The sequence below is a fragment of the Malaclemys terrapin genome, chromosome 4, assembly GCF_027887155.1.
Source record: "Malaclemys terrapin pileata isolate rMalTer1 chromosome 4, rMalTer1.hap1, whole genome shotgun sequence".
In the NCBI taxonomy this organism is placed as follows: Eukaryota; Metazoa; Chordata; order Testudines; family Emydidae; genus Malaclemys; species Malaclemys terrapin.
Genome location: NC_071508.1, coordinates 28,318,900 through 28,340,182, shown reverse-complemented (window position 1 = coordinate 28,340,182; position 21,283 = coordinate 28,318,900). Strand labels below are relative to the sequence as shown.

The 21,283-nt window shown below is 52.8% G+C and overlaps 1 protein-coding gene across 1 annotated transcript; it reads right to left on the bottom strand.

The window, feature by feature from the left end:
- Nucleotides 1-993: 993 nt before the first annotated feature.
- Nucleotides 994-19,277, bottom strand: TMEM9 (transmembrane protein 9). The gene is made up of 6 exons (XM_054027891.1): nucleotides 19,201-19,277; nucleotides 14,942-15,043; nucleotides 14,313-14,404; nucleotides 9,799-9,907; nucleotides 8,753-8,884; nucleotides 994-2,996 (listed from the first exon to the last, which is right to left on the bottom strand). Exons 2-6 carry the CDS (start codon nucleotides 15,032-15,034, stop codon nucleotides 2,847-2,849), a joined length of 576 nt encoding a protein of 191 aa, XP_053883866.1. The 5' UTR covers nucleotides 15,035-15,043; nucleotides 19,201-19,277; the 3' UTR covers nucleotides 994-2,846.
- Between the last annotated feature and the right edge of the window lie 2,006 nt (nucleotides 19,278-21,283).

The following is a 21,283-nucleotide window of genomic DNA, read 5'->3' as shown; positions in this document are numbered from 1 at the left end:
TAGGGCCTCCACATGACTACATGTTTTGCCACCTAGCAGTCTGCAGTGAGTTAAACACCTAGCCTGGATGGGCAGTGGGCTGTGAACCCTGGAGTTTCAGCACTAGAGCACATGTTTCTACATGTGAGCCATAGGGGTAACTCCACTAGCTGAGAGCAGCAGCAGGCTCTATCTGGCCACTAGCTGGATCCACAACATTAGCTGGAACCATACCACTAAACCCGGGGGAGTTCTGATCCAGGATACTTGTTCACGACTATCCATTAATTTTGAATAGATTTATTGTGCTGCAGCAACAGACTAGCCTCCGGGAGCAGACACAGGGCATCAGTGGTGAATTTCACACTGACGACGCAGATGCAAATACAGGAAAGAAATTTACCTTGTAAAAGACAGGTGCACCTCAGCCTTAGAGTAGGCTGATATGAAAGCCTGTTGAATGGATGGGGCCATAGTTATCCCTTGTGTAACACCAAGCCATGGCTGCCCGTTGCCCCTGGTCCCAAGAAAAGCACTGATGAGACGTGTGTGTGTGTGTGATATATATATATATATATCTCTCCAGGCATGCAGGCCTAAAATAAACCAGGAGGGCTCTTTATATTTTAACTGACAGCATATATTTCGTTAGCCCTCTGCTGGATCCAGTCCTAAGTACCCCATGAAGTATTCTCCCACTCTCTGCTACCACTGAAGTCAAAGCAGTTTCTCAGAACCTTTTGGGATTAGGCCCTTAGCCAACAGCCTAGATGCTGAGGTCAGAAGGCGCTATTCTGATTGAGTCTGACTTCCTGCATAGCACAGGTCAGAGAATCCCATTATCTGACTAGGTAAGCCCTGCACATCAGCTGAGCCTGGGCAGAGGTTTAACATAAGGCTGGGAGAGCACAGGGAAATTTTTGGTTATATTTATGTTCCCTTCCCCCAGCTGCCAATAGTACCCATTGTCTCCTCTTCCCAGGCCACAATTAATTTTGCTCTGAAAACCAGGGATCCACAACCTAGCATAGAAATTTTAATTCTTACACAGCAAAGGTATTCAGTTAAAAAAAGCCACTCCAGTCACACACCCTTCTTTCTGTTTAAAGAAGCGATGCTACATGATAACAAAACTCAAGCACTTAGCAAACTTTCTTGATGGGGAAAACAAATTGGAGTAACAGATGAATAAATACACCCATTAATTACTTTGCTTTCTCACACACAGCAGGAATACTTACCTTAGTCAAAGATCTCAGACAGTTACTTCTATGCATTACAGAAACTAAAGTGCATCTTTAGTAAATGTTCAGGGCTCTGTGACCCAGAGAGCAGGAGGGGCTTAGGTTCCAGACCTCCTAAACATAGTGAAACCTTTGTTCTAAAGTCTCATTGACACTAATGGCCGTGTGCCTCGCTCTGCCAGTGTAAACAGGCCTGTAACTTACTCCCACTGTGCAGGGCTAATGTGGAGTAAAATGGCCTTAGGGTAAATGAGAATCCGGCCTTTCCTCCCCCGCTCCAGGGCTCCTTGGGTTGTTAGTACCCAACACTTGTCAATTTCACAATGCTGAGTTAGACAGAAGGCTCAGAAGCCAGACTCTGATCTCAGTGATGCTGGTGTAGATCTGGAGAGACCCCATTGATGTCAGTGGTGTTACTGCGGATTTACACCAGAGTAAATGAGAGCAGCAGCTGAATTCAAAGGACTGGATTCTCCTCTCAGTCACACCAGTGCAAATCCTGATAGGAGAACCAGGTCTCTTGTGTCCAGAGCAGCGTCCTTACAGAAAAGGCTCTGGGACCAGATCTTCCACTGCTGTCAATGAAGGTAGCTCTACTGACCTTAGTGGAACTATGCCAATTTACCCCAGGTGAGAGTCTGGCTCCCTGTGGTACATGGTAGAATGTTTGGTGCCCTGACATGGCGTAGAACTGGGAGACGGTGTAAATAATATCCATAAATAATCAATAATCCTGCCTCCTGTTGAAAATGAGCTCTACTGGAGGACAAGCTGCACCCTAGCTCCCACGTGTACAGAACTGGCTTATTTCATCCAGCACAGACACAAGCTTTCCTCCCTTGTTGGTTTCTCTGGGTTCACAGCCCCTCAGCTAAGACCAGTGGGCTGTGACTTGACAGCACAGTGGCAGAACAGGTTTGGCAGAAGCCATGTGCTGAGGTATCTGTCTCCCTTGTAAGCCAGGAATGAGCTGAAACCAGCTTTGTTTCATTAAATAGTTTTCTTTGACTTCTCCAGGCTGCAGATTGTTACATGATAGCTCAAAGGAAGAGGCAAGGGACAGGGATTCCCCAGTGATTACAATGCCCTCGCTCAAGGCTATTTCATGCCATGTGACATGCTTCCGGAGAGGGGCACGCAAAGTGCCAAATGCAGGCAAGGGAGTTTGAAAACTGGGTCCCACCTTTGCCACAACTTTTAACACCGAGGTGCAGCCGGCAGAAATGACAGGTCCCAGCGTGCAGCATTCTGTCATGACCGCTGGACTCTAGCTGGAGCAGTACATGCTGGGAGCTGTAGTCTCCGCCAGTCTCCTTATTAAGGATGACCGTGGCTGCACCGGGATTCCTTTGGGGCCATTTGAGGGCAGTTGTCAATGGGGCCCTCAGCTGGGCAAAGCTCAGGGTGCCTCTGGCTTAGGCTGCAAAGGGGGTAGAGGGCACAGTCATGGGCAGGCACTTTGGCCTTGTTTGCTTTATGAAAGCCAATACAGGGGGGAGGATGGGTTAGGGGGGCTCAAACAAAACACTGTGGGGGTCCTATTGGGTGAGATAGACATGGCCTATCCCCACTACGCTGCAGCTGTCTGTCCCCAGCGGGCTGTCACTTCATGCCTGGCTTGCTCTAGCTCAGCATCTTGTGTCGGTCAAAAACCGTCTTCCTCTGCTCCTGCACCTGGCGCTTCCATCGCTGCTGGGCTCCTTCCACCCTCTCCAGCACTGTGTTGGCTCTGGCGCCGGTGGGAGCGGGAGCTGCTGCCAGTGAGCGGGCCTCCTGCAATGCAAAGAGAAGGAACCAGGAGGTCAAGGGGGTGAGTGGGGTGAAGGAGTGGTATCTCTAATACAGAAAAAGGCTGCTCAGTGTTTGGAGACACTTTTACATGAAGAGCTATTTCAGGACTGAGTTTTCCTTGCAGAGAGCGGGCCTGATTTTCACAGGTGTCCAACTCCCACCAACTCATACTGGAGGAGTGGGTCCTCAGTGTAACTGGGCTTAAAGCTAGGATCACCTGTGCTAAAAGCACAGGCCTCCAGCACTGGAGCTAAAGGAGCAGCTCCTCTAGGAGGTACCTGTAGTAGGCTCTTATCCCTTTCTTTAGGCCAGCAACTAGAAGGGCCAGTGCTCTACACTGCTAATGTGAATTCCCTCCTCTCAGACTCCTCGCTTTCCACTCCCTCGCACCCATTCCCCTTTCCCTCCCAGGAATCTCCCCCTGCCCTCTGTGTCTCGGGGCTGCTGCATTTCAGTCCTGCCCAGCCACATGAACTTGCACAAAATCTCTCCATCAAAAGGAAGCATTACTTCCTGTAACCGCAGCCGGAGATGCTGGGGCTATCTCTGTGCTGAAGCTCAGCATGGCTCCCCAGTTCCTGAAGGGATTTCTTGACCGGCTCCGGGCCCTTCTCCTCTGCTGCCACATACCTCATAAGGGATTAACATGCCTCATTTGCCTCACTGAGAGCCGCCCACTAACTGCACCTTCCTTTGCAGTGCCCTGAGGGCACGGCTTCTAAGGCTGCACAGCTGCCAGGCTTAGCAGGGAGCAGAGCAGTGGTGTGGAAGAAAGGGGTGTGTGTGTGTGTGGGGGGGGGGACAAGTCAGTGATTAACTCCTTGGCTTCAGTCTGCTGTCATATCCATCTGATGGTCCATTGCTCTCATGGCAGCGCAGGAACTGCAGGACCAGCACTGAAGGGGTTGAAGTCCATGGCTGTTCATCCCAGCTTTGGTCCCAATGAAGTCAGTGATCCAACTCTCATTTGCTCTAACGGGACCAAACGTTGATCCATGCTCAGTGCTTCGCTCATGATTCTGGAGGATGTCGTGTCAGCAGGAAGGAGGAGTGGACCCCCAACAAGGGCTATCCCACCAGGAGATCCAGATGCCCTCTGAGAGTGTGTGCGGCACACTTGCTAGCCAGACCCCTCATGCTCTGCAGCAGTTGCTCTCCAAGCTGCTCCCTTCCCCAGCCAACAGGAGCTGGGCTAAGCTCCTCTCAGGTGTAAGCTGCTCTGGGCATGCTGGAAAATGGTACAAATGACCATGGGCCTTCTGAGCCACAGCACTGAGTCTGCTGCCATTGTGGGTTCAGTGCAGGCGCAACGTGTTACAGAGGAGACACACACATATGGTGCTCTCTCTCTCTCAGATCTGGTGTTTGTCGTTCCTCAGTTAGAAGGAAGCATGTGTCTGTTTTTTGTGGGTGAAAGGCAGCTTCAGAGTTTAGGTGCAAAAAACCTGGTGCTGGGAGAACACAGGGACAAAGCAGAGATAGAACGGGGCTAGGGGTGGGAGTGAAGTCCTCTGGGTTGGGAACTTGGGACAAGGGAGTTGTTTCTGGCTGTCTGCAGACTCAGGCAGATATCACTGCACTGGTTACACTTGGGGCCCATATGGAAGGTTCAGCCATGAATCCTAGACACTTACTGGTTTTAAAATGAAGGATTCTGGAGCAGCTGAATAGCTCATGCCGGCCAGGGCCCATCCACCAACTTCTCCTGGCGCCAGTGGGTGCTCAACACCCCCTCTCTCCCGGCCCTGACTCAACCCCTGCCCCACCCCCATTCCAACCCCTTCCCCAAAGTCCTCGCCCCAACTGGACTCCATCCCCACCCCAGCCCTGCCTCTTCCCCGCCTCCTCCCCTGAGTGCACCGCGTTCCCACTCCTTCCCTCTCCCTCCCACAGCTTGTTACGCTGCAAAACAGCTGCGGCAGCAAGTGCTGGGAGGAGAAGTGGGGACACAGCATGCTCTGGGGAAGAGGCAGGGCTGGGGTCAGGATTTGGGGAAGGAGTCCAGTTGGGGCGGGGACTTTGCCCCAAATTGCCCGGTGCCCTACGCAGCTGCGTGCTGCTCCAGCGGCCAGCCCCATCCCGCGGCCAGCTGAGCCGGCCAGGAAAGTTGCCCCTGTCCTGCCCCCAGAGTCCCTGCTCGACCCCTTCCCCAAAGCCCCGCCCCTGCTCCACTCAGCTCCACACCTTCCCCAAAGCCCCGCCCCTGCTACACCCCAGCCCTGCCTCTTCCCACCCCTGCTCCGCCCCCACTCCATCCCTTCCCCAAAGCCACACAGAAGCCTCCATGCACGGCAGGAAGGGATTAATGAACTCCTGGCAGCCCAGTTAGCTCAAATTGGAGTCACCTGGAGCAGGAGGCTTCCAGGGAGGGGCTTAATAAAAAGAAGAGCCCTGACCAGTTGGAGGGAGGCAGGTAGAGAGAGCAGTTGGTATGGGAAGGCGGCTAGCTGAGGGTCAGGACTGGGACAGGTTGGTGCCTCGCAGATCCCCTGGAGGAAAGGGAAGAGTATGTGTTGTTTCATACTTGTTTTGGACTTTGAGAACCCCGGGAGGAGTAGGACCACATAGGAGCCAGGGGGAGGGCTAACCCTCTGCGACCCAGAAGGCTTTGGAGGTAGAGCAGCGAAGACAAGCTGGGGAACTGAGGTGGAGTGGCTATTGCACTGGAGTGCTGCTAGGGGGTGCTCTGGAAAGGCAGTGGAGCTAGAACAATACACAAGTGTGTAAACGAGAATGGGGCCCAGTGGTTCTATCGCAGCACTGAGCAGACAAATAGATTTCTGGGCTCTGCATAGCCTCACATTGCATAGACCAAATCTTCCCCCATTAGTGTTTGTCAATCACCGTGTGGGTGCCCCATGATCAGTCCCAGGGAGGGTGGAGTATTTCTGAACATGTCCAGGCTGGTCACACGCCCTCTCAGGAAACACACTGGCTTCCTCTCTTCAAAGCGTGTCCGGGCACCTGGATTACAGCTAATCCGCTGGGAGGGGATGCGCCCAGCAGCTAGCAGGGGGCCCTGCCAAGCCTGCCAGGTGGTTGAAAGGAAGGCAGGTGTCTTTCATTTTACTCCTGAGCGGTGCTCTCTTAGTGCACAGGGGCAGGCGCAGTGAGGAAGGTCCCCTCAACACAAACGGCTGCAGGGACACCAGGCCGCCGTGGGCAAGCGCCCTTAAGCACTTGGGGCATATCCCGTCCTGCAGAACCGTCCCTTGCCCCTGGCTGGGACAGGAAAGGGGGCTCTCCCCAAAGTTCACGTTGGGTTCCCCTGCCCCACTGAAGAGCAGGCTGTGCTCTAAGGGTACAACTGCATCAGGGGGAGCTGAGCTCGTGTCTTGCCTTCAGCGACGTGGCCTGGGGTCGAAATTCTTCCCCCGCCTGACTCCTTAAGGCCCCATATCCTGGTAATTCTCTGCCTGACCTAGGGTGGGCTTCTCCAGGGCCTGTTAACACTGAGGCGAGGGGCCCAGACGTGCTGCACGCAATCCATCCCTAGGGCTGTCCCCGCTGCTGGGCTGGGACAATGCCCAGTGCCGCCGGTGGCACGCAGCGTCTCACACCAGAGCTCAGCATGGCTGGGCGGAGCCAGCATCAGCCGGCCTGGGGGCAGAGACTCGCCTCCGGCTGAGGGCAGCTGGGAGCTTTCAGCACCCGGGATACAGCGAGTTCTGCCCCCTCTCAAGGCCTCGGCACCATCCCTTCAATGGCTGTTCTCTCTCGCCTGTCCGCATCCCCTCCCTATCCTCCTTGTGCCCCTGCTGGTAGTAACCAGGCCGTTGGCTGAGGAGGGTGACTGTCTAGGGAACCCAGAAGGGGTTGTCTGGAAGGGTCTGAGATGGCTCCCCCTGCCAAGGGGGCTGCCTCGCCCCATTTCTCTGCCTCGTCTCTCCTGGGAGCCAGGGCCTGATCTTAGAACCTGGGCATGCACCATGGCAGTGAAATGGCAGCCGCTGGGCTCCTGGGCCAGCCCTTGTTTGGGTAGTCTGCTCAGGACTGAGCTTGCCTGGAGACTGGAGCCAGGGTGGCTCCTAGAGGCCATGATAACCTCAGCCCAGAAGCTCCACTGATTGGGAAGGGATCATCTAGTGATCAACACAACCCCAGCTTGTCCAGCACCATGGTCCCGGCTCACGGAGCAGCTCCAAACAACCAACACCTAAAGGAAATGCTGGGTTCCAGAACCGCACGTTCCACCTTCCATAATCCACCCCCTGTATCTCTCAATTATAGTGCGAGCCAGGGCTACAATTAGCTCATTACAGCTAATCACTGTGTGTGCATCAGCTCCACTCCCTGCCACCTGGACTACCATTACCGCCCACTAATAACCAGCTTCATCTACGTTTCCTCTGGGGGCTGGGACGTGGTGGCCTCCCTGCTCAAGCGATGGGAGCTGGGGGGGACAGACAAGGCAGGATATAAAGGGCCTAATCCTTGCCCTGGCTCTGAAATCCACACGGAAGTCAATGGAAGTGTTGCCTGAGTCCAGAGCTGTGTTCAGGAGAGGACCAGTGGCTTTTGGACAGAGATGTGGCAGCAAGACCACGTGATAGCTGTTTGCCAATCTCACACGTGCTGATCCTTCTCTAAAATCCACCAGAGCTAAAGGAGATCTCCCTGAGCTACTAGCAGTAGCAGGTCCTTTATCCTCACATCACTCCCTGGCTCATACGCAAAGCCAGGACGTTACCGCGGGAAACATCCCAAGCCAATTTGAAAACCAAGCCTGTGTTTATGGCGAGCAAGACAGAGCAGCAGTCAGAACTGCTGAGGGCTGGGCCTTCTCTGGCTTAGAAAGTCACCTCCAAAAGGAAGAACAATTGTAATAATGGGGCACATGCATCCCCTCAGCCCGGAGCCCAGGGCACTGTATGGACGCAGGGATCTAGCAGGGGAAAGATTAAACATTACAGGGCCTGGCCGTGAGGACAGCATAAAAAACCACCAACCCCCTCCACGGTATGAGACAGTTTGAGGCGTGAATGAAAGCAGGCAGGGTGGGACTGGATGTTAAGGGGAGTCAATGGCCCAATCGAGGCCCATCAGCACAAAGGCCCAATCAACTGCTGATCCCTAAAATGCAGCCAAGTGGGATCTGCCAAAGGTGGGTGTGGCCTCAGTGCAGCTCCTGGTCCAGGTGGGGCCCCTGGAATAGGGGGTCTGGGGTGCAGCCCTTGGCACCCCTGCAGAGTCAAAAGGCACCAGCTCTAGTTTTGTCAGCTCCTCTATGCAGCTCTCTTGCCTCCCAGCACTGTCTGGGCCTTCACCAAATGACCTTCCTCCTGCACCCCCCCTGAAGGGTATTGCCAGGTGGGGGCCGCCAGGGCTGCACACAGATGGGAGCATTTTGTTTGGATCCGATCCACAATTCAGCAAATGAAAATCCGTCCAATTCACAAATGGGCAGGACCACAAAAGTCCCCTGCTAACCGCCCTGGGCAGGCCCACTCTGGGCCCTGGGAAACCTGCATCCGCAGGCTTCACATTTCAGAGCGTCACATGGACCAAGATCCAGGATTTAAAAAATAAAACAAAACGAAAAATTCTAGATTTCTAGTTGGCATGTAAAAAGTGCCAGCCCCAGCAAGACCCAGGTGGGATGGGAGATGAGAAACATCAGCTATAATGACCCCTGGTGTCTGCCTGCCCTCGTTCCCAGGACCTAACCCTGCTCTCTCTCCTCCTCTAGGTTCTCCTACCATGCCCACCCTCCATATCACCCGCTGCAGCCCCCTGACCTCGTTCTCCTCTTCACTGTGCAGGGGCTGGGTGTAGGCGTCTGGCTTCCGGATCAAGGGGTCGACCAGTATGAGGAAGGCCATGTACAGCAGCAGTGCCCCCACCACTGAGAGGTAGATGATGATGATGATCTGTGGGCACATCAAAAGGGGCTCTGGGACGTCGGTGGCGATTGCAGGGCTGGGGGCCAGTCAGCCTCCTGCCCAAGTCAACCCACTGACTGATGGGCTCAGGAGGAAACATCCCCGCCCTCCTCACCCGCCCCCCCCCGCCAATGGGCAGCTCAGTCCATAACTATCCACGGGATGGAGGACGAGGCACTGTCGGAGCCAAGATACCAGGCTAGAGGGGCCCCTGCTGTGCTGCAGTCTGGCAATGCCTCAGTGAAGGGGACTGGGGATCCCATCCCAGCCTCCCTCCCAGACATAGGCGCTGACTCCATGGGTGCTCTGGGGCTGGAGCACCCACGGGGAAGAATTAGTGTGTGCTCTGCACCTGCTGGCAGGCCTGAGAGCAGACACCTGGGGATGGCCCGGAGCGGGCTGATGATAAAAGTGGAGGGGAGTGAGACTGGGCTGATTTCTTTGGGGAGGAAAGAGGAACCAGGAGGGCAGGGGGCTTTGCATGGAGGGCTCGGCAGGGAGGAGGAGATTGATGCGGTGTTTGGGGAAGGGGGCCATGGGAGGAGCCTGGCCAGCCTCCCAAGTCATGGCCACCTCACAGCTACTCACAACAATAACAGCAGCTGGGCGCCCTGCTCCATCTCCCAATGTCGACACCCTTCCCAAAGGGGAGGGGGTCAGTGTCTTCATCCCCAGACCAGAGCCAACAAGGGGAAAAGGTGTGGGGAAGGGGGGTGGAAAGTCTTTACTATGCCCCTCCCCAAGCTGGAGGACAAGAAAGAATACAAGCGAGGAATCCCTTCCTCCCCCATTGCCTGGAGAACAGGCATCAGGCCTCCAGAGCAATCTCCTTTGTCCACGTCCAGCCCCTGAGGTTCTGCCCGGGAGCGTGTGGGGCAGGGGCACAAGCGGCCCGTCTTTACCTTGATGGTGGTGGTGCTGCGCTCCTCATACTTGCACTCACACAGCAGGCAGTAGGCTTCCACGTCATTCCCTGGCACTGGCATCGGCTCCACCACGTGCAGGCAGTTGCTGCGTCACAAAGGAGCCGGAGTCAGCGGCGGGGTGGGGCAGGTGGCTGAGCTCCTGGCAGGTGCCTGTATTCTGGGGCCCGGAGCACGGCCAGCCGTCATGGAGAACCCTAGTGGTGATGCTAGGCAGCACCAATAGCTTGGTGGAGAACCACCAGGCCTGTCTGCGTCCAGCAGCCCCCTTTGTGCTCAGTCCAGCTGGGAGAGCTCAGCAGTTGCTCAGATCACTTTACACGGGAGGTGGCCGTGGGCTGGCTGAAGCTCTGGGTGCCCCAGATACTCGCCCCCGGAGCTGGGGCTGGAGGAGGACGGCCTCAGCGAGTGCCTTGGGGTCAGGTGGCTGTGCCTCTAAAGCCACCCCACACTAATTAGCCCTCTGAGCAAAGAGGCTAAGGCCTGAATGGGCCCTGGAGGCTGATTTCCCCCAGAGAGGGGCAGGGCTGAGGCGTAGGGGTGGCTTGGGGGGAATCTTGCCCTGCTGCTGTCCCTGCTCTGGGGTTAAACAGATCCCGCAGGCTCCAGTCAGGCCAGCCACGCGACTGGCTCCACTTGCTCAGAGATCTGAGCCGGCTACAGCTTCTAGGCACCCCCAGGAGCACACGGGTGCAAATGTTAGGTCACAAGTGCAATGAGTTTTCTGGCCTCAGCCTAGTCAGTGAATGATGTATGGTCACATGACACAGCACCATGACATGACAGTCTTTTGGGGGAGAACAAGGCCTGGCACCGTAGCTGATGTGAGGACTGAGGGGCGTGGGCAGAGGCGAGCAATGTGTGTGGAGTCCAGGGCTGGGCTAGCAGGGGGGTTGTGGGTCAGGATTGAAGGACACCGGCAGAGCAGTGTGGAGCTATGGCACAATGCAGACAGGTGCACTGTGCCTTGCTCTCCTCAGTAGCTCCCAGACCTCACCCCTTTCAAAGGCATTCAATTCCCGTGCACTGCAGGAAGAGAGAAGCAGCTTTGGCAGGGCATGCCAGGAACAAGCCCCAGCTCTGCCTGTCTAGGACACGCTGCTCCCTGTGCTCCCTCGGAGGCAAAGGCTGAAGCCTAGCTGTGGCCCCAGATTTTCATGTTAGCAGCACACAGTGGAGGCTGACAGCTTGGCTCATCACTGTCGCTGATTCCCACGAACCACTAAACACACACACGGGGAAAAACCCTTGACAGTGTAAATTCACTGCAGCCTGGCATTTGGGGGGGAGCACGTACTTCTTGTACATGGTGGGTTGCAGGGCTGCTCCTAGCAGGTCAGGCTCCGAGTCTGTGCCAGATATGGACTGGCTACAGAGCTTCCTTCTCAGAGAGCCCCACCAGCTGTGTTGAGTGCAAGGGCCTTTAATCCTCTGCCACACCAGCATTGCTGAGGTGAGGTTACATAAGGCATGTTACGCACCGTGCCACCTAGTGGGTGGACAGTATCATACAGATGAGCATCCCGTTGCCGGGAGGAGAATCATGGGGCAGACCCTCAGCGGGTGTAAATCAGTAGAGTTCTGGTGATCGCCACAGAGCTATGATGATTTACACCAGGTGAGGCTCTGGCCCAGAACCATTTGTTCTGGTCTCTTGTGCTTCTTCCTATTTTGTTCAGTGCACCCGGTGTGGCTGCAGCCCTCTCAGTATCAAGGTGCTTGTATTGGTATAGTTATGCCCCTACAAGAAAGGGAAGAAGCTACCCAGGTAAAAGGCACCTGTACAGCAGTTTAGCTGGGTCTACGCTAGGGGCTGCTCCGATTTAATTAGTTCTGGTGAAAAACACCCTCTTCCCCCTTGTGGAAATAGTCAAATCAGTGAAAAAAAACTGTAGCTGTGGCCTATGCCAAGAGAGAACTGGTGCAGATAGACAGGATCCTGGTGAGAAACTAGCTTCACTGACCTGACGAGTAGAAATTATGAGGCTAAGTAGCTCTAACTTACTCAGTTAATGGCCGGCCCATCATTGTAATTTTCAGCCCCTCAGTCCTGTCGCTCTCCTGACATAAACTAACAGATCTCTGTGCCTAGGCTTGGCACCATTAAATTTTTATTTTTTTATAATCTTGACAGATAATAGTGATGTTGATTCTGAAGCACTTTTTTCAATTTTTAGTGATTTAAATGTTCACAGTTGCGGGAAATCCTGGAGGGGGCAGACAATAATTATTTAATGACAATAGATGTTGAGATTCAAAAAGTTAAAGCTACCTAACTGGTGCCCTGCTCTAACTCCAGCTTTACAACACATTTTAAGGTGAGACTCTAATGAGCTCTCAAGGAGCATTTTTCTTACTTTGCCTGTCTGTACATTTCGATTACTATTGATGGAAATATTCTGTCCTTGGTTTAGGTGTGTCTGGCGAAACTGATTGTTTACTTACATTTACTGATAAGAAACAACATTTACAGATAAGCAAAGTAAGAAAAATGGTCCTTGAGAACGGATTAAAGCCCTGCCTTCTGAATGTGTATGAAGCGTGTTATAAAGCTTGAAATCAAAGGCAACGGAATGACAAGGAAAAGGAAATGATTCAGCAAAATGCCTCCCTGTAAATGAGTCAGCAAAATGCCCCATATTTTAACAGAATAAAGTCTCACCCCATGCCCCCAAGGGTGTGAAATATACACTGCTATGTAAACCAGCCTGAATACAAGCACAAAGAGGTCATTAGATAAGGAACAGTTTGCTCACTGATGCTCAAAGGCCTTTGTTCAATCCAGGTTGCAGCTTCAAAGTGATCATGGCCCTGTGCAGACACCCCCAGAGGACACCCCCGCAGCGCCGACACTTTCTTCTTAGCCCTGGGATTTGGCAAATGGCGTTAGCACTCAGGAACGAGCCAATTACAGAGTTGCTGAGAGTGCAGGTATGAGATGGTTAGGTACTGAGCTGGTTTTTCCTCTTCCACCCCCAGCTCTGCCAGTGTACCAGGCCACAGCCCCCCTGCTATGCCAATCATGGGCCATTGTGAGATTGCAAATCCCACAGATGTGCATAATCCAAACAAATGGAGTGCAGGGAAAATGACTAATTCTGAACATAAGCAAGGGAGCTGATCTGATTCTCTGCTCAGGGTAACTGAAGTCAGTGGAGTTACCCCTGTATTACAGAGCGGAGAGCCAGACTTGCGGCAAAGTGTGAATTGGTCCTGAAAGCCATGAATTTATCCATCTGTTTACTTATGGGATCCTCACAACTGCAATATCTGTCACGCATAGGTGAATGTAACCCCACTGTCACACGAAGGTAGGGAAATATTATCCCCATTGTACAGGTGGGGAACGAAGGCCCAGAGAGATAAGTGACTTGCTTAAGGTCACCAGGAGAGTCTGTGGCAGAACAGACACTTGAACCCTGGTCTCCTAACCCGCCCGTGTAGGGTGTTCAGATATCACCAGTGGTTAAAGTGTTTGCAAGAGCCATGCTTTGTTCAGCATCCAGTTCCCAGCCCTTAAAGGCACAGCCCCAACCACCACACAATTTAGTGCCTTAACCACAATGCCATGAAGAAGCTGAAGTTGGTTCTTTGCTTCCCTACTTCACCTCCTGTTTGCAACAGAAAGCTGATGACTTCAAGCGAGAGGTGATTCTTCTCCTATCTGTAGAGGGCACCCTCTGCACAGGACAATGCCCTGCAGCTGTGCAAGACAGAGATGCTGGGGAAACAGCCAGGCTGCCAACTTCAGTAACCAAAGAGCAACCCAGAGAAGGAAAGGCCCTGTGGCCTTTGGGTATGGCACAGATACACTTATTGCAGTGGTGCATTGTGGGTATTTTAAACCGATCAGGTGGATGCATCACATGTTTAGGTTCTTTCTTCTCTCATTCTTTATTATGCAAGGTGGTCTAGTGGTCAATTCAGGGGATTAGGACTCAGGACTCCTGGGTTCTGTTCCCAGCTCTGCCACTGGCTCGCTATGTAACATTGGCAAGTCACTCCTCAGCTTAAGGCCTCAGTTTCCCCATCGGCAATATCTAGCTAATGATACTTTGTAAAGTGCTTTGAGAACTACACTAACAGCTCAGCTGTTCCAGGGAAGGGGGTTAAGATGGTACTAAAGTCTTTCCGCTATCATCCTCAGAGCACAAGGGCTACAGGATACTAGGCTCTCCAGAGGGTGCAGGGCCATGGAACCCCGTCTGCCAGACTCCTGTCTCTCTCTAGATGAGCAGAGTGCCCATCACCATGCGGTGCAGAGACTGGTGGTGTATAAATAGCTAGCAAGGGCTCAGCTAAGCAGCTCCACCCAGCCCGAGCTGTTACACATGGTCTCTGATCTATTTCCACTGCAGAAGGATGGAACCCAGTTTCAAGCCCAAAACCCTTGAACCTCAGGGGTGTCAGATCCAGGTCCGAGCTTCCTGGGTCAAGCCCCTTGTTATTTTGACAGGGGAATCCCACACGCCTCCCATAAGAGGGTAACTCACCAGTCTTTCTGTGACACATTCTTGTTGTAAATGTGCCCACTGATGTTCCGGTATGGGGGGCAGATGCACTTGCAGCGGATGTCCTCCGAGCTCTGCATGGGGAGAGGAGTTGGCATTAGTGACTGGCACATGAGCAGCTGTTCAATGAGTTCCCCCACATGGCGTGAGACGGGTGAGATGTTCCCCAATGAGGGGTAACTTTCCTTCATGTCTCTTCCTGCTCTGCATGTTTCATAGCAATGACATATTTCAGCCAGATGCCAGGAGCTCTCCAAACAGATTGTTATAGGGACTGAATCGCCCACTACCCTGGCCGTCCAGAGCTTCACTGACAGTGGGGCTAGAACTCAAATCCTCCAGCTCCAAAAACACAGGCTGAAGGAGAATCTCCACTAGCTGTTTGGGGTATAGGGCATATGACACAAAGGTGAGCAGTTCCAATTCCATCCTGAAGAAGGCAGTGCCATACACCCCTCCCCCCCACATACATGTGCCAATTTGTTACAATATCCACCAACTTTGCAAACTTCCATGAAAAAGCACACTCCCTATCGTCTCTGTCTCAGTTGCATGTGGCACCTTAGGCTGGTGACTGCATCCATAACTGTTCCCCACTCTCTGTCCCTCACCTTGCTGGCCTGCGCTGGAGGTGCTAGGACACACCACGCCACCGCTGCCAGCCACAAGATCTTCATATTTTCCCAGCTGTGCTGTGTCAGCATCCCAGGAGCCTGAAACAAGGAAATAAAAGTGTGTGTCAGGGGAAGGATTCCCATCTGAAAGGGGCCAGCCAAGCCGCAGTATTTAGCTCCCTCATCTTCCCCAATCTCTCCACCCTCCTTCCAGGCTGCAGGATGTCCCTAGATTAGCATTTAAATTACAGTAACACCCAGATCAGGGCCCCGTTGTGCTAAGGGCAATACATACATATAGAGACAGGTGCTGTCATGAAGAGCTTTTACAATGTCAAATAGACAAGACAGGCTAAGGATGGGAGGGGAAACGGAGGCAGGGCAGTGTGTTCAACTTTTGTGACTCTGTGGCAAGCCTTGCAATATTTGGTGCTTTTCTTATAGTCACAGCTCCTGGAGTCCTAGGATGATGAGGGGCTCTCAGTTTGCCTTTATTATAAAGGGAAGTTCTTAGCCCTTGGGCTCGTGGAGAAAAACTCAGAAATGTGACCCCCTAAAGTCTCCAACTTCAGAAACAAAAAAAATCATTTAAAGAACATCATGATTTTAAGCCAACTTCATTTAGGAGAATAGGGGCAGGGGGACTAACTTGTGATTTCTGAACACTTGTGTCAGTGGCTGGCTAGTTCCTTTAAATGAAGTAGGTCAGGCATGCCTGTACCAGGACAGGTGCTCCCAGTTTGGCCAGTTAAGAAGGTGGGGGGCCAGCACCTGGGCTATAAAGGAGCAGAGAGAGGCAGAAAGGGTCCCAAGGGTTGAAGAACAGTAAGAGGAACTGACCAGAGTTAAAGGCAGAATAGCAGCAGATTTGTTACCTAGTGATGTCTCTGTGCTAGAGGAGACTGAAACCCAGAGGGACAGTGCTGGGGTCTCCTGTTGGAGGTGAGAGCTTAATAGAACAGGGGGAGTGAGGGATGATCTCCTAGGGAGACTAAACTCCCAGCAGAGAGGCTGGGGCAGGTTCCTGCTGGGAAGAATGGGGCGCATTCTAGGTGGAAGGAGAACTGAAGATGAGTCCAGGTGTGGTGAAAGATGCTGGAGTGTGATATGTGCTATGCTGAGGGAAGATGGTGTGGGGTTCCCAAGGGCTATATGCACAGGAGATGATAAATGGACTGTGTTTTGGGACTTTGGGTTATGGATAATTTGCACTGTTCAGATAATTTGTAGCTTACTAATAAACTGGTCCCAAGAGGGATATTTATTGGGGTGAGCGAGCCTGTAGTGGAGTCCTCTGGGGCTTGAGAAGGGGTGTGGGATGGTAACCCTGGTGTTAGGGTGCCCTGTTGCTAGGCGGTGCTCTAGGATGAGGGGGAATCATTCACTGTGTGACTGGTGGTACTGGAAGTGACTGCACCAGGCCAGGTTGCCCTGCTGACCACTGGCAGGGTGAGGAATGGAACCCAAGGTCTCTGGCTTCCCAGTCTAGTGCCCTATCCACTAGACTCCACTACCTCCCTTGAGCCACACATTTCTAGATGTTCAGGAACCCAGAACTAGCTGAGTCAAAGCCCTGCATCTGAACTGCCACAGGCTTGGGGACCATTGGGACCTAGTTGCCAGTAAACTCTAGCAGAGTCCTAGCTCTGCTCTAGTTAAGGCTAAGAACTCCTTTCTGTCTAAAGACTTGCTCTTCTCGGCACTCTGACAGCACTGTGGAATTGCAAAGTATCTTCCCAACTCCCTGTGACAAGGAAGGTTCTTGCTTCCAAAAATCTCACTCCATAGTTTCCTGACAGGAGTTATCTGTGGGGTTTGTTTTAGGGCTGCAAAAACAATGCAACCCTGCAGAGTCTGCATTATCAACCCAGTGATGACCAGTGGCTTCACGAGTGGAGACTCTTTTCTCACAGAAATGGGAACTGGACTAGGAAGACCAAGAAATCAGAATAAAATAAGCTAATTCAATGGGGCCCCCTTCAGCTGCTATTGCAATAGAAGTGTTAAATATGGCCCCCATCCTGCCACTGGGCTCCTCGACAGCAGATCCAATTGCAGGAGGGAGACCTACTATTGTACTGCGTTGATCACATGGATAATGAGAGCCAGAGCTGAACTTATTCTGCTTAAATCGAGGTCTGGTGATGATTCATACCCCAGAGCAGACACTTGGATTTGTCGCCATGATTCTGTCTGTGTTTAATTTGCTGTCTTGTTTCTCGTGACTCTCTATTCCAGTTGCCCTCTTTGCACTAGTGATGTCTATAGCATAGCTTAGCAGAACAGTTTATAACACACACACCCCCCCTCTATGCTAGCCAAGCAGACAACATGAGTGATGTGGGCCTGATCTAACCTTATTACAGCCACTGGGAGTCTTTCCCTTGGCGTTGTTGGACTTTAGATCAGGGCTCCTGGGAGCCCAGAATGGCATTTAACATGGTCAGAAGTGCATGTGTATTAGTGCCACAGCCCTGATCCATCACCCACCAACTTCCCTTCCTCCTCTAGGCTTTTTGCAATAGTCACTGCACAATGCAGCTAGTGTTTGAGACTCAATTTAAGTAACACTGAAAGTCTTGTGCCCCTGTGAAAGTTAGTCACCCCCCTGTGGCATGAGAGGCAGCATTAAGCTCCATGCTGAGATGGGCTTGATGCTAAGTCACCCACACTGCTTGGTACATGGCTGAGCTTTCCTGGGAGATCTTACATCCAAGTAATGACCAGGCCTGACCTTCCTTAGTCTCTGGTTTCTCCTTTAAGACCCATTTGTGTTTCCTAGAACCTCAGACTCCCTGGCCTTTTAGTAGGGGAGATAGATCCCACCAACCAGTGTGGCTGGACCACGCAGCGCTCACTTATTGCTGGGGAGGATTTTTCTAGAAGGGACGATGTGAACCCAAAATGGCCAAGTTCGAAACATTAACACACACAGGAGGAGGCTGTGAAGCATAGCAGGAAGAGCCAATGGCTGTGACCCTGAGGCCCCAGGTGAGACATTAGCCAAGCTTGTGACTCAACCTGCCAGATGGGAACCTGGGGACTGCACCCCTGTGCATGCCAGGCTGTGCTCTGGCTTACAGCAGAATGCAGGGCAGCTGGGAGCAGCCTTTCGCCCTGCCTGTCTGTGTTAGAGATAGGCAGATGCCAGGGATGGAGAAACCACCCACCTTGGAGCAGGGTTTTGTCTTCTGTCCCTTTGATTAGCAGGTGCACAGTATCTCGATAAAATGCCGCGAGACTTGCCAAGGGAAGGGGTGAGCATCCATGTGGTCGCACCTACTCAGACAGGAAACCAGCCTTCCCCTCTCCCCTCTATAAAGTGAGGAGTTGCCCCAGCCTTGTCAGACAGCAGAAGCAGGGAAGCCATTGCTTCCAAAGCCAGAAGGGGTCCTTGTGATCATCCAGTCTGACCTCTTGCATAGCATGGGCCAGGGCAGGGAGCCCACAGCTTGCAGTTGAATGGATAGCCCTCCCCAAGCAATGAGGTCTAACACAGACTGGCAACGGAGCATGCCCCTGCAGAGAGGCACAGGGTGCTGCAGTGCAAGACCAGAGCCTAGAAACTGAACCCTTTGTTCCTTGTTCAAATGTAGGTCACCCTCCCTCACTTGTTGCTGTGGGGCTATTTTGCCTCTACTCCCCCATTTAATCTTATCACAAAAGGGGCTTCTCTCTCACTACGGAAATTGCGGCCTTCATCCTAAAAAGCACTAATCAGCTTTGGAAAAAATCTCCAAGCAAGGTGGCGTTGCATCTCTGAAGACTGTCTAGGCTGCGTGTGCTGTCAGGAAGGCCCTGAGAATCCAGTCCACGTGACAGCTAACAAGAAACTCGCCTGAGCAATGACCACGCTGTACATAATGAGCCACAGATATCCCTTGCAGAACCTACTCTAGAGCCATTAGACAGGCATGAGACAGCTATCAATCCTTGTGCCTTTGACTCATGGTTCCACTGCTAAGGAAGGACTTAACCTGCTGTACTTCTGGCTAGGATGTGCAGTGCCTAACAAAGGCAGCAACTCAAGCTAATTAGTTTGCAATTAATGTGCAGATTAAAATTCTACTTGAATCCATTATGTCTTTCTGTACGATCCCAACAAACAGTACGCAGATGGCTCTGCACAGCCCATGGTGCAGGCACGCAGTTACACTAACCAGTAGTCAGCATTAAGGATTGCAAACCCAAAATGCCAACTGCTGTACACAGATCTAGTTTGCATTTAAAAAAACAATTAGAATCATAAGACTCACCTTGCAGCTGAATTGATACCCACCCCAGTAGCAGGGCCTAGCAATGATGGAAGCCACGCTCCCTTACCACTGATTGGCTCCCTGCACTGATACTCTCTGGTCTGTGTCATAACAGACATCACCTGCTACCAGCCAGAAGTCCCGGCCTAGGGCTGAGCTAAGGGACTATGGATCATTTCTCAACCCTGATGTGGCAAGAAAAGGAATAGTTGCAAAATGTGAATCACTAGTGCAAAGCGCCGTGTGAATGTGATGTCAAAATGCCACATGGGGGAGGGAGGAACAGTCATCAGGGAATCGTTGCATGAAGTAAGGGGGAAAGGATGGTCTTGTTAAAGCACCAACATGGGAGTCAGGATGAGGCTCGCCACCTGCCCAGGTTTTCCCAGCTCATCCCTTATTTGACCCAGCTGTCCTGGGAACTCGGTCAGGATGCTCAATACGCCGTCAGCTGGCCAGTTCTATGAATTCAGGATCCTTCCTGCTGCCCCAGCATTTTGTATCTCAGAGGTGGCAAGTCTAGCTGTGACTCATAGATTCTATATGCATCCGAAGAAGTGGGCTGTAGCCCACGAAAGCTTATGCTCTAATAAATTTGTTAGTCTCTAAGGTGCCATAAGTACTCCTGTTCTTTTCATAGATTCTAAGGCTACTAGGGACTGTGTGATCATCTTGCATGTAACTGAGGCCAGGGAACTTCCCTGGATTAATTCTTGTTTGAGCTTCTGGCTTCTACTCCCAGCTCTGCTACGGGCTCTGCGTGTGACCTTGGGCAGTCACTGCCCCCATCTGCACAAGGGGAGACTGATCCTGAGCTACTCCCAAGGGGCAGTGTGTGAAGTGATCTGTGCACCTGCTTTCAATGGGGGTGGAATCTGCTTCCTCCTGTGGCAATGGAGAGTTTTTCAGCCCAGCTCAAAGGTATTTAGGTGCCTGAAATCAATGGGAGTTAGGTGCCTACATACCTTCAAGGAGCTGGGCCTTAGTGCTTGAGCCAGGGCTGGCTGACAGGTGCAGAGACTGACACCTCCCACACCTCGCACAGAACAGGGACTAGCAGAGCCCCCTCCCCTCCCCACCAGTGCACCTCAGCCTCGGCCCGGAAGGATGGGGGGAGAGACGGCTGGTGGTTTCCAAGGAGTTGAAGGGAGTTAGCCCCCACCATCCTAGGGAAAGTCACAGGGAGCTAGGCTCGCTGTCTTAACTCTTGTGTCTTTGGAAGCCCCACGGTGCTCCTGGTCTCTCCACTGTAGCTAAACCAGGGCATTAAGTGAGGGGTTGTTTTATGTAGAAATACCCACCCCCCCACATACACACTTCCCAGGAATTGGACTGACCCCTACCAAACCCACTGTCACCCTGTGGCCATGGAACAGCAGTGGGGTAGGACCAACTAAGCTCTGAGTTTTGCCTAGAAGGGAAGGCGCATGGAGCCCCTGGCACAGAGTGAGACTGGAGGACCCTGGCCTGGGGGGAGGGGGGAGAGGAGATGGAGGCACACCCAGCCCCTGGCTGGGGGGGGGTTGCTGCACTAGAGCAGGGGGGAGGGATAGCTCAGCGGTTTGAGCATTGGCCTGCTAAACCCAGGGTTGTGAGCCCAATCCTTGAGGGGGCCACTTAGGGATCTGGGGCAAAAATCAGTACTTGGTCCTACTGAAGGCAGGGGGCTGGACTCGACTCGACTCAATGACCTTTCAAGGTCCCTTCCAGTTCCAGGAGATGGGATATCTCCATTAATTTAATTTAATTTTAGCTGACACGGGTGCAAGCTTGAACTAGAGAAGCACACCTAACGTGCAACCCCCAGCGACTTCTAACTCCCCTTCAAACAGCTGCGGGGACGTGGGGCGATGGCTGGAGCGGACCTACGGGCGGAGGCCGCCGCTCCCAGGGGCTCGCCAGCTGCTGCCCAGGGCAGCGGATCCGATTCTCCGGGCGAGGCTTCCTGAGGGGCGTGCGAAGGGTTAATGGTGCTGGCAAGTGGTGTCACCCAGCTGGGGTGGGGGTGGAGTCGCTGTGTATGGGGCGGGCCGGGGGAGGAGTGGCTGTGTGCGGGCCGGGGGGAGTGGCTGCGTTTGTGGGG

Coding starts and splice junctions, on each gene's coding strand:
- TMEM9 (XM_054027891.1), bottom strand. CDS start 15,034: ATGCTGACACAGCACAGCTGGGAAAATATGAAGATCTTGTGGCTGGCA. Junction 9,908..14,312: donor AATGTGTCACAGAAAGACTG/GTGAGTTACCCT, acceptor TTTGTGACGCAG/CAACTGCCTGCACGTGGTGG. Junction 8,885..9,798: donor GCAGCACCACCACCATCAAG/GTAAAGACGGGC, acceptor ATGTGCCCACAG/ATCATCATCATCATCTACCT.